Source organism: Lissotriton vulgaris, chromosome 10 (genome assembly GCF_964263255.1).
Source record: "Lissotriton vulgaris chromosome 10, aLisVul1.2, whole genome shotgun sequence".
NCBI lineage: Eukaryota > Metazoa > Chordata > Amphibia > Caudata > Salamandridae > Lissotriton > Lissotriton vulgaris.
Window position 1 is genome coordinate 44,671,803 of NC_141698.1, and position 13,708 is coordinate 44,685,510.

Consider the following 13,708-nt stretch of genomic DNA (forward strand, 5'->3'; position numbering starts at 1 on the left):
GCCTTTGAATGCTTGTTGTTGAAATTCAAAGGGTTCCATACTAGATAAAGTGAGGTCACCTGAAGGCCTGATTTTACACTCTCTGCGATCCGTTGAACATGTTTAGCATACCATGGTAGGTGAGCTTGTAGAAATCAAAGTGTGTCATACCAGCTCTCTAATTAGCTTCTGAGTGTTCTAAGTGTTGTGGCTTTGAAAGAGCAGAGGATGTGATATAGAAGATGAAACTGAGAATGGGCTCTCTTTACTTATGCGTGAAATTTGTTATGTATTCTTAGTTTTTGAGATATTTAAGTCCAAGAACTCCCTTTTAAGGAAGTTGATCACAGGCTTGTGCTTTCTCCTGCAGAACAGAACATTCTGGAATCTCTGTATTTTTTGTTTTGGTAGTGGTGTAATTAAATAACGTGCTGGACGATTTATGATATTGGCATACAAATTTGTATTTATCGTTGCTCTCCTACCTATATATGAACTTTCTCTACATGATGCACCAATTTGTTTCACATGACTCCTAGTTTTAGGACAACACAAACTAAGGTAATTGTAGGCTCTGCCCACAAGAATGCTACAACTCACAATGCTGTTGTAACACCACCCAGGAGTCCCTACACCACTTGATGCAGCATTTGTCAGGTAATTGCCATAACATTCAAAGTTGTGTAATTACGAATTGGGAATTTTCTCTGAAATCAGTGCTTCCACACCTGCTTCATTGTATTTTGTCCTTTATTGTGTGACTATACACCCAGAGGGCATGACAATGCTGCATTTGGATATAATGCAGATATTAAAAAAACAGCTCAACATCTAAATCTTGCCAAAAGCTGTTTTGAGAATTAATAGAAACTTAAAATAAGGGCTATACGGTTAGCACAACTACCACTAATATGGGTACAATTAGAGTGTGGTGGATGGTGATATTAGACCGCAACGCGTCTGTTCACAAGCAAATGATAAAAGAATCTGTAGAAGTTCAGACAGGTGGGGGTACATTGATAAGAACATGGATGATGTAATTTGATACCTTGGAATGGGTGCATATCATACACCATGCATAGCATTTTAAAACATATATACTGCTGCTGATTACTACAAATAAGTTATCCTAAACCTATGGGAGTAGATGATACCAAATATGGTCAGTCACCAAAGATTGTGAGTTGAAAAATCAACAGAAAAGGTATTAGTAATATATTACTATATGCACATGATGAGTTATGATAAAAACATGGCCAACTTTTTTAATCGATGAGGAGGGTGAGGAATTACAGTTTCAAACTAAGGACCTTTTGATACATCATTATAATGCATTGGTATATTCCATATAGGTACCCCAATATAGGTCCGGGTAACATCCCAAACTTTCACCTATTTTCGCCCCTACAATACATACATAACGGGCTGCTCGTACTAACCCTTTACCTAATTACAGTACTGCCTACAAAACACGGGGTTGTCTCTGAACACTAGCCTCAGGCATTCTGCATGATGATCCTTAGATCCTTGGAAACTCAGCAGGACTACCATCTCCTACATAATAACTATTTAGAAGGTTCATTCCCGGCGTATTCCTAAGTCCGACAGTGGCACAGCAAAGTAGAACCCATGGGGATACCTCCAGGTATTTAAACATCACATCTTGTTGAGATAGTCAGAGGAGATCAGGACTTCCATGCCGACACACTGACGTGAGACGCTGAAGTTCCTGCATGTAGATAATCCAGCTAGCAGTGGTCTAAACATCGATTGCGGGGTGTCCAACTAGTGACCAAGAAAGGGTCCCACAGTCTCTCACTTTAGCTAATGGGGTTGACTTTATCCTAGAGGAATTCTTGGATTAACACCTACACACATGCTAGGTACACTAAGGTACATCTACTTAGGGTAGCATCGTGGGAGTACGCATTTTACTGTCATGTATTTTACATACTTACCTGTATTCATTGTTATAGCCAAATGGTAGAAACCTACCATCCTTTTACCTTCTTAGTGCTTCTAATCATTTATATCTCTTTCTGTCTAGTGGTGGTTTCAGCACACCTATTGTACACTAGAATGACGAATGTTCAATAAATGCTTTTTGAAAAATGTCCATATCGTTTATTCTGTGTATATCTCTGAGACTAAGTGAGCACGAGTGACTGGGTGAAAAGTATTGCACTGTTTCCAATGTTCTGAGGGATCAGGGTTGTCATGTTCGACAGTTGCCAAGTACTATTCACTCCTTGGTAAGAGCAGTCTCTATTGGCAATGTGAGCTAGCTTATATACAGGCCAACATACCCGGCGGGGGTCCCTTGAATCAGTCTGAACACCAAGCCTGCAGTTTATGTTGTCTAAATGCACAGATCTTATATTCATTCATAAGAACTACACAGCAGCATAACTACCAACACATCCTCATATTCATCAAACAATATTTGTTGTAGTTCTTTTAGGCTGTGCTGATTTTCTGACCAGACAATCCTTTCTGTTCATCTCTGGTTTTAGAAAGATGATGTACATCTTTGGAGCAAAAATGCAGTATAGAACACCAGCACCAGAGGACAAGATTGCAAAAATTTCAGTTGCTACTAGGTATTTTCCTTTTGTGCTGAGATAGGCTGGGATAAAAGAGAGCCACACACTGACAAACACCAGCATGCTAAAAGTGATGAATTTGGCTTCATTGAAGGTGTCAGGCAAATTCCGGGCTAAAAAAGCAATCCCAAAACTCACACATGCCAAAAATCCCATAAAGGCCAACATGCAATAGAACATTTGTATTGAACCCTCGTTGCATTCAGCTTCAATCTTCCAACTGTTAACACTGTCATTAAGTTCTGGGAAAGAGGGCCATGTGCACTGCCAGATAACTCCAAGGCTCAGCTCTATGAAGGTGGCAGTTAGTACAATAGATAAAGAAGTCCTGTTGCCAATCCATCTCTTCAAGTTGCTATTGGGTTTAGTGGCCCTAAAGACAATGACCACTGTGATTGTTTTAGCCATCACACAGGAAACAGCAGTTGAGAAGGATATACCAAAGATCACCTGACGGACCATGCAGGTCAACTTGCTGGGAAGACCGATGAAAACCAAGGAACAGAGGAAGCACAGCATGAGAGCCACAAGGAGAATATAGCTGAGATTAAGGTTGTTGGCCCGTACCACTGGAGTGTGTCGATATCTTATGAATATACACAAGATAACAGTAGCATTGAGGAAGAGAAAGACTGAGATAACAGCCAAGATTAACCCCAGGGGCTCCTTGTAAGACAAAAAGTCAATCTTCTTCGGAATGCATCTGTCTTTTTCATTGCTTGACCAGTGGTCATCTGGGCACTTCATACATTCCAAGGAATCTGAGAATAATAGCAGATGGATTATTTTAAAAATAACTTTGTGATATGTTAGATTCCACTATTGGACAAATACAGACATTTATCCATGACGTTTTACTGTATTGACATTTAGAAGGACTAGTATTAGGTGTAATAAAATGTTACAGATTTAGAAATAATCCCAGTTAACATTATTCCAGAGTGGAAGTAACACTGTGTGTCTGGTATTATTGCATAACCCCTATGTTGTGCACACCATGGTTAAGGGAAACAGAGACTTACTCCAAAAGTTATGGTATTGAATGCTCAATGAGGGATTACAATTACTTATATGAATATCGGTAAAATATATTCTATGGAGGCATTCCCTTTGAATAAGGTACTTTGCTATTTCACTTAGTATTACGTTGCTGATTTGCAGGGTTACCTCACTGAGTAGATGAGCTGGGCCCTGCTACCGATATAATTAAACTTATACAATCAACCTAACATGTAGTATATTGATGTAATGTATTAGTGCATGTGGTTCATGCCCAGATATTATTCATTAACAGTTTTTTCAGTAGAGTGGGAGATGTATCCTGTGTACATTTGGCAATTAATCAAACCTATTGATAAACACCAGTAACACATCATGCCAGGGTCAGTTCATGGAAAGCCAATGTTCATTTCTGACAATAACAGACAGGTAAAGTACAATGGCGAAGCAAGTCTGAAAGGCACTGTTAGCTCAAAATTTGAGATACATTTGCCCCTCACACACAGCATGATGGCAGGAGAACAGTTGGATTTCCTTGTGGACCAGGGAGAGGATCAAGAATCCTTATTAGCCATGCAGCACATATAATGCCCTTGGATATGTTTTCCTTGTTTTCACAGGTACTCCCCAGGCAGGGATGAGCAGCAGACCTGTGGGAATCAAACTTACTAGAGGCCGGGACCTACAGTACATCCAGTAAAGTATCAAACAAGGCACTATCCATGTCCACAGGGCCCGGAGAATTCCTGAGATTCACCAATCACTGCCATTCCCAAGTGAGAGAGAGGGTGGATCCTTCGCATTGAGTTTGAGTTTGAGTTTGAATGGATTTGTAGAGCGCTCGTACACCTGCGGTTTCTTGGCGCTAACTGGCAACTGCTACTCGGGGAGTAGGAGAGGTGGAGAAAGTGACCGTTCAAGATGGGAAGGCTTGGGTGAAGAGGAAGGTCTTGAGGTCTCTGCGAAAAAGAGGGTACTGGGTGCAAGTTCTTAGAGAAGATGGGAGGGAATTCCAGAAAGCTGGGCCCGCGGTCTGCATGCATGTTTTCCTCAAGTTCTATGTCATCATCATCATCATAATGGTAGAGCAGTTACCAAGATAATGTCTGTCGATGGCTGCCACAATGTTGAACATTGTTAGATTGAGTGGGGCAAGGGCAGGGTGGGGATCTTTGGAAAAAATAGCAGAGCATACACCTAGATCTAAATTAGGTTTTACACACAATTGGCATCCTCAGTCAATTTGAGTGTTTTATTTACATTGCCACAAACCCAGCCACTGTACATTGTCATTAGAACAGCCAAAGTGTTTGTTTTCCTCACGTCTTACATTCCCATTAAAGATAGCAGAAATGTTCTTATTTATTAATTAATTGTAATTGTAAACTTTTGTACGCCTCTGAAATTCCACCCTGCATTAATTTTAATATGGTAGCTGCAGAAGAGAATCATAGGACTTTACTCAGGGGAAGTTACATTATAGCCACAGGGAGCAAGAGTTACTGGGCTCAATGTGATGGTTGAAACAATTCACTTCGATGTCCCAGGGCCTACTGTGGATTCTGATCAACTGGGCCAAGTACCTCTGAAGCACCTGACTCTCAATGGTAGCACAGGCAGAGCAGTACAAGGCTCCTTGGGAAGGGACTGGTTTAAGATGACAACTCAAAATATGCAAATAAGCAAGACATGATTACCCAATTGAATACACACTACAATAAAAAACACTTCAACAAATATACACAGCCATCTTAAGGCACGTCTGCTAATGTTACCTGAGGCAACTCCTGTATTAACTCCCCATCTATGGATGCATTGCTACTGAGTTCAAGACTTAGAAGTTCAATGAGGGATTTTAGAAAACGTTCATGTGTCCCACATCTGCATGGGTCAGTGAGAACAAATTCCACCCAGAGTCTGATGGCCCAGTATTTTATCCGCCCTCACTTGGATGGCAGTTCGGTGTCCATGGGTGTATGTTCCAGGCCTGACAATGAGCATAGTTGGCGGTGCGGCAGATGTCTATGGCTCCCCTCTGATTTGATGGTAACATTTCTTCATCCATAGCTGGGTTTTGGTGGCCAGAATGCTTGTTTCAGGTACAGGGAATACCTGGCTTGGCAGTTCCCATGAGACACAGGGTCAAGACTGATTTACATATAGCTGGGTCTGAACTGGGGTGGTAAAGTGAGCTAAAGAACGATGATGGATTCAACCCAGATCTGTGACTGAGGGTGAGTATCTGAAAGGTTTCCGCACTCCATCCATCATCTCCTTGTGTTTGATGGGTTTTGGTGGCTCCAAGACTCCAAGTAGGAGAAAATAGGTACCAACCCCGGCAGCCACAACCTGCTGGGAATTACAACTGAATGCTGACCTGGGGAGATGGTCCTATTCCTGGACTCTGGCCCCATCCTGACTTGCAGAGGGTCTTGACAGAACTCACAGAATGATGGTGCTTAGTCTTTTCATGGATCCCATCCAGACATATGAGATTAGCAGCATCAATGAGGAATCAGGGATGTACGTTGTTACAACGCGTGGTATTACCACGCGTACCGTTACAACGCGTATTTTACAACGCAAGTCGTTACCACGACTTGCGCTGTAGGGGTGCGGACTTAGGAATAGTTTAATTTATTATTCCAACACCAGCCTACGTACAGTAGGGAAGGTGTTGGAATAGTAAATCTACTAGTCCTTGTCCTTTAGCGCCCTCCAGCGCAAGTCGTGGTTACGACTTGCGTTCTAAAATACACGTTGTAACGGTACTGCGGGGTAACATCCGCGTCGTAAAGGATGTTCCCCGGAATCAGCCCTCTTTTGTTCCCCGCGCTACCAAGGACAATACCCTTACCTTAATGGCAGTACAGCACCGGAGCGGTGACCATTCCTCTTAGCAATAGCCCCCTCCTGGCATCATGGTGCCACACAATGCAATGGGCAAATTATTCTATCACTACATCAGTCTTGTCCTTTCCGTGGACCGCACATGACATACTTTTCACACAGGCAGGCAACCTGGACAGGAGGCTGTTCTCGATGGACCAGAATATCACCCTCCACTCCTTGGATCTTCCTCATAGGACCCCCACTTGATCTTGCTCCCTAAAGGCAAGCTCTTTTTCCATATAGGATCCATTGGTCATGGGCCATGAAGAAATGGTGCTCCTGACAAATGATCTTAATCAATCGCCCACCTTAGAGACATGCAGACCCTTCATTCCAAGAAAAACTCCTGCTGAACTTCTCCACACTGATGTACAGCCTCAGTTTGACAATTTGAGAGTCTCAAGCTCCCTTTTTTATAATCCATTTTCAGACAAACATGATTGAAAATCTCTCTCTTTAAAGTTCACATTTGGGGAGCCTGGCTCTTCCTTCATCCAATGTGTGCCCCACCCAGCTCTCAGGAATGCAACAAGGGGAAATCTCTATCTCTCTTTACTAATACATCAAGCACTGGCCCTCCCAAAATGTAACCCAATGTCTTTCATGTGTTGTGTCCATTGCAAGCAGGCACACAACTGTGCACACATATGCACATGTGTGTATCCTCTAATGTACTGCACCCTTGTATGGGCAGCCATGCATCCCAGCACGCCCACGCAAGATTGTGCGTCATGCACTACATGTGGTACCAGGTCACAGGCCCACATCGAGCCCCACATGTACATGTAACCGTGTGTGCTATTTCCTGACGTACTTACCTCCTCAGAGGCACAAATATGTCCCAATGCAAAAATCAGCCACACCAGCTATCTTCTGATGCACTGTACCTTCTCACAGGCACATATGTACCCCAACAAGCTCACAAAATGATGTGTGCTATCTTCTGATGCACTGTATCTTCTCACTGGCAGGCATGTATCCCGTGGTGAATACGCAACCATGTGCAGTATTTTGTGATGCACTGTACCTTCCCACAGTCACACATGGCAGTGGTAAACATCTATCAGCATACAAGAGACTGTTTCATACCAACAAGCCTGAACAAATCCCTTTTTAAGATATATCTGTTAGCCAGTCGGTTGATTCATCACTTAAGATAATTTTGAGTCCGCGTAATCCCTCGGACTGGCCTTTGAATGCTTGTTGTTAAAATTCAAAGGGTTCCATACTAGGTAAAGTGACGTCACCTAAAGGCCTGATTTTACACTCTCTGCGATAAGTTGAACATGTTTAGTATACCATGGTAGGTGAGCTTGTAGAAATCAAAGTGTGTCATACCATCTCTCTAATTAGCTTCTGAGTGTTCTGAGTGTTGTAGCTTTGAAAGAGCAGAGGATGTGATATAGAAGATGAAACTGAGAATGGGCTCTTTTTACTTATGCATGGGTCATGAGATTAAATGTGAATTTTTTAATGTATTCTTAGTTTTTGAGATATTTTTGTGTTCAACCCAGACATGCTGACAAAAAGGCAGCGTTTGCGACTAAAAATTAGGAAAATGCGATGTATAAGTAAAATCGCATCGCAAAATTAAGGAATCGCAAATTTTGTGATTCCTTAATTTTGCATAAGCATTTAAGGAATCACAAATTGCAATTCCTTAAATGCCATGTATCAAGCACCCAAGGTGTGCGATTTCTCATTAAGAAATCGCAAATTACCTCCAACTTCAAGTTGGTGGTAATTTGCGATTTCATTCACAAATGCACTTTTTGGCATTTGTAAAGGTGCCATGTGGCACACATACATGCCCTTAGGGCATGTATGTGCCCCATATGCGCACACATGTTCATTTCAGGGGTGAATTAGGGTGTCCTTATGACACCCTTGCACCCTTGAAATTATTCTCAAATTGTGATTCTCAAATTGCGTATCGCAATGGGCCTCCTGACCCATAGAAATGAATGGGAAGGTATTCCTTAATTGCGATTTTGCAATTTGCTAATCGCAACTAAGGAATATTAAGAATTCGCAAAAGAATTGCAAATTTGTAAATACATTCCATTTTGCAATTCTCAAATGGCGATTCCTAAAAAATCGCTATTTGAGAATCGCAAACACGGATGTTGATACATCTGCCCCTAAGACACTGCACCCAAAAACAATACTACAACAATTTATACAAGTAGGAAATGTTTTTATCTTTAAAATGATACCGACATGACAAAGATCCAATATAGAGAACCAGAGATACACATGTTTAAAGATGACCCACTTTCTAGTGCTTAAAAACATATAGTGCCAACTTTGGACATCTGGTCATACTTGGCCAGCACAAAGTCAAAGTTTGAGGCTGACTGGGATTGAGCCTTGGCTGGGTACACTAAGCAGGAGGCCCAGGTCAAGGTTTTACTTTCGGACTTAGAAATGTTTCCGGAGGAGTTTCTCTCAACATAAGGCAGTACCCTTGAGCAGGGTTGTTTCTTTGTAAGACCCAGGTCAAATCCTGGAAGACTGGAGCTCCAGAGCTTTCAGTGGGACAAACCGGAAATCCTGGACCGGCCGCTGTTGAAGTTAGCTGGCTTGACTCTTGATGTTATGCCTGTCAACTTATGGAGCTTTTTCCAAAAGTCACAGTAAGCATCTGGAATGTCTTCCTGAAGTACCTCTTTAGGGTTTAAACTGTTGTAAACACAAATACAAATGACTAGAAGCTCTGAGATTGCCTTTGGAACTATAATTCTCACTATCCAACTGGACAAATCCTTCAACATTTACTGAACGCACTCCAGGCTGGTGACTTCTTGAGAGGGATGGCACAAGGATAAGATAAGATATTTTTATTTTGCCTGATTAGTTAAAATCTTTGCAAATACATAGCAAGAGTTATTCCCATTACACACCATTAAATACAATTAAAACAGTTAAAAGATGCGTAATCTAAAAGTCATGGCTTGCATGTTCTATATTTACACATTATTTACATGATCTCTTGCATCTCGTGTAGTGCTATCTGCCAATGACTACAACAACTTCCCAGATCGAATAGCACAGCTTAGTCAAGACCACTGTCCAGATTGAAGATCTGGGGCCCGATGTAGGTCGGTCGGTAACGGCCGAAAATCTGTATTTTCGTCCGTTTCCGACCGGTATACAAGAATTGGCATGTAGGGGCACAATTTTACAGAATCAGTAAATTTACCGATTCTGAAAAATACTGAATCGGTATTTTTACCGATTCGGTAAATCTCAGATGTAGGTGGGACTCTTCTGAGTCCCAAAGGCCCTACAAAATCGGTATTTTACCACACAATCCTGTTGTGTGGTAAAATACCGAATTCAGGTGTGCATGCACATGTGTGCATGCACACCTAGCCATGTGACAGACAGACATGCCCTTAGGGCATGTCTGTGTGCCACATGGCGCACATGCCTATTTGTGGGGTGCCAGAGGGTGTCAAAGTGACACCCCCTGCACCCTTGCAAAATTCGGTATTTACAGATTCTGTAAATACAGAATCGGTATTTCCCATTGATTCCTATGGGCTTCAAAGCCCATAGGAATCAATGGGGAAATACCGATTCTGTATTTACAGAATCAGTAAATACCGATTGTTACAGATTCGGTATTTCCACATCTGGAAATACCTACATATCCACCCTTTAGATTTACCAATTTTTAATTACCGAATCGGTAAAATTCGGTAATTAAAAATCGGTAAATCTAATTTACCTACATCTGGCCCTAGGTGATTAAAATACTGATACAGCTAAAACAAAGTATTGAGTTAATATTATACTTATAAAGTTTATCAACATGGTTCGGATAGCAGCAGGGTTTTAAGTCTCTTTGTTACAGTCTCAAAAAATGTTGTTAGCCGACAGTTGAGCTGAACGTCAGTGTGTTTAAAGCATAGCTTTACTGCCTGCCTACAGGAACGGATGCCGTAATGCTTGAATAAAGGGCACAACAAGGTGCATCTTATGTCCTTTAAGTTGGGGCAGTTGCAGATAATGTGGATGGTGTCTTAATCGCAATTACCCCCAGCCTCAACTACAAAAAGTTTTCCTCCTTACTTATCTTGATTCCGGTACTCAAATAGGCTTGGGGTTTCGGCCTTACATAGTCACTGAGCACTATCCAGCCGTGTGCCTTATTAGTGAGAGTTGCATTGTCTTCTAAGACATTGATGTTGTTTTTCGTGCTGCTTTTTTGAAAGAAAGATGGTCCGTTGGAACAGCCCAGAGATCAGACAGGCCCAGTAACTCAATTGAATCAAGCAAGTAATCCCTGGCTGGGCATTATTTTTTTGGCTGACCAGGGCTTTCCAAAGATGGAAATTTAAAGATCCTACCTCAGCGCTTCGGATTTTATGCCAACTTTTAACACAGGTGCTCCTCCTTTCAACCGTTTGTCTTTGAATCCCAAATTCTAACCGGATTTGAGCCGGGGAGACATATTTTGGGAGGTGAAAAATTGCTCTGTAGGCATTAGCTATTATGACGTCTAAAACTGCTGCATCTTTGCCTTTTAGAGCCTCACTCCCATATGACAGTGTCGGCAGCAGTTTAGCCCTCAAGTCCTGTAAAAAGGGTTCAAGCGTGAGGTCGGGGAGCTGTCTCTTCAATGACTTCAGGGTTGGTGGTCCCCTTTCTTCGGATAGACTCTAGCTGGAGTTTAAATGTATTTTTATGATCCATTAGGATTCCCAGGTATTTATAGCTTTATACTTGGTCCAAGCGTTGGCCGTCAAGGAACCAAATATTGGTCTTCTTTTTATGCTAGTTGACTGCCATAATTTTCGTCTTCTTGAGGTTTATTTTTAGGGAGTTCCGCTTGGAAAAACTGTTTGTCGTGTTTATCAAATGCTGAAGGCCAATTGGTGTCCTACTAATTAAAACCAGGTCGTCCAAATATAGCAAGTTTGACATTAGCTTGTTCCCCAAGTTGGGAGCATGAGATACGCAACTGTCCAACTCCCCAGGCAGGTCGGCCAAAAAAAGATTAAAGAGGGTCAGGGCCAGGACGCACCCCTGCTTGAGGCCCTTAGAGGTCTTGATGCGTTTTGAGATGTATGCCCCTTCACCTAGTTTAACCCTGATCCATGTGTCTGTGTGCAGCTGTTTTAGCCTGTCCAAAAGAGTGGTTGGAATACCCCAATTTTCCAGTTTTACCCAAAGTTTAAAACGGTCAACATGGTCGAAAGCGGCTGTATGGTCAATAAAACACAGGAAGAGAGGCATCTTTGAAGTTTTGGCTGCATCCATTAGCAGTGTGAGAGCCAGTATGTTTGTTGTAGTTCCTTGGCTGCTACGGATCCCGGTTTGAATGATGGGGATGATGGAATGGTCTGAAGCCCAAGATGTTAGCTCGTCCAAGATTGTACCGGCATAGTATTTGGCGTCTATGTCGAGGAGGGCGATCAATCGGTAGTTATTTGGGTCGTTTCTTTTGCCTTGCTTAAAAATTTGGCTAATAATAGATCCTTTCCAAGATTCCGGAATGGTAACTGTGTTTTTTAAGCTCTTCAAAACTGGTAATAAAGCCTTGCTCCAAAAGTTGACATCATGTTTATACAGTTTCGGTGGTATCCCGTTAGGGCCAGGCGCTCCCATGTCTCTACCCTTGGTTATTAAGCCTTTTATCTGTTTTTCTATGGGGGCATACCCTTCCTCTTTTATAGGGTCTGTGGGGTCTGAATCCCCAGCCGTCGGGTCCCCTGTTGCTTATAGATGTTGGTGCTGCTGACCAACTGTGTCACTTTTCTCTTGTTGGGGGATTCGATGACAGATGTCACAGTATCTGCTCCCTTGTTATTGAAGTGAGCGGAAAGGTAATCAACCCAGATGTTCTCTGCTATATTGGAACTGATTCCATGGTGGTTCAGACGATCTATCTTATGAATTGTTTGCCAGAACTTGGCACTATTATGTTGCTTGGCATCGTGCAATAATTTGGCACACCTTTCGTCGTTCTTTTGCCTTATTTTTCTCCACTTCCTCCGTCTAAGTAGTGCCTTCGTTTGTCTAAGGGAAGACTGTAGCTCCAAGTTCCCCGGTGTTTTTCGCAGTTGATGAAGGGTTCGGTTTATGGTGCATTTGAGGCTCTTAGTTTCTGGACTGGAATTTACTTTTTTTGATCCGTCTTCTAGTTGTCTTGATTTGGTCCCCGTGCTAGTTGCAAAATTACAACTAAAGGTCTTAATAAAGTTTGCCCATGCTGTTACAATTGGGATACCATTTTCTTTTTCCCTCTTAAACAAAGTTTTTGCAGAGGCTGAAAGGGCTTCAATATTGTTGACATTGCACCTTAAACGCATTAAATTAGAGACTTCTTCGGTGCCAATTGGTTTCCAGATGTCTAGTGTAGCGACTGATCTCGTTTTCAACGTTATTTCCTGTGGAAGGTGATCGCTCTGAGCCATATCACCTTTTTGAAGGTTGATATTTTATCAAACATGGCTAATGTTGCAAACGTGTAATCCAGATGGGAGGATGTTTTTGACGAGTGAAAAGTGGCAACTGGTGGAATATCTTCAGGAAAGCGCCCATTCAATGCTCTTAGATTTAGATGTTCTAGTTCTTGTAACAGGTGTCTAGACAATCTCGAGGGTTTGCTGTTGTTTGCTTTACCCTGAGTCGGAATCCCCCAACATGAAGTAAGTTCGTACACAGGGCCGTCATCTTGGCTTGACCCAAGGAGGTGTAGATTGAAATCGCCAGAAACGATAATATGGTCAGTTTCTTGCTCATCCATAATCCGCTTTATTTCATTTGACAGCTCCTTTACAGCCAGTTGTTTATGTTTTGGATGCACGTAGGTGTTAATTATTATTACTTCATGTATCGCGTTGTTAAATGTGAGCCTTATCAGTATTGCATGAACAGCGTTGGGTGATGTAATTTTCACCTCAATGGGCTTTGTTGAGAACATTGTATTAATCAAAGTCAACATCATTAGTCCCCCAGAACAGCGACCAAAGTTTGACCCCTTTGTTGCCGGGACAAAGTCGGAGCAGTAACCTTGGAAATCCTTGGCGTTCTCTTCCCAAGTTTCCTGGAGAAGTATTAAGTCAAGTGTTTTCAAATAGTTGGCTACTTCCTGGTCGTCTAATTTGGCTCCCAGACCGTTAATGTTCCAAATGCAGAGTTTAGTTTGTCCTTGAACAAGTGAGGTTGTCTGTGGGGTTTCACTCACTTGTCACTTTGGACAATCTATTAATATTGTGCGTGTT

General features: G+C 42.1%; 1 protein-coding gene across 1 annotated transcript in view; it reads right to left on the bottom strand.

Annotated features, from left to right (window-relative positions):
• Positions 1 to 2,408: 2,408 nt before the first annotated feature.
• Positions 2,409 to 13,708, bottom strand: part of LOC147684530 (vomeronasal type-2 receptor 26-like) — a 99,158-nt gene continuing 87,858 nt past the window's right edge. The window contains exon 7 of the mRNA XM_086939691.1: positions 2,409 to 3,343. Coding sequence (XP_086795817.1) covers positions 2,412 to 3,343 — 932 coding nt within the window. The 3' untranslated portion in view covers positions 2,409 to 2,411. The remainder of the gene's footprint in view (positions 3,344 to 13,708) is intronic.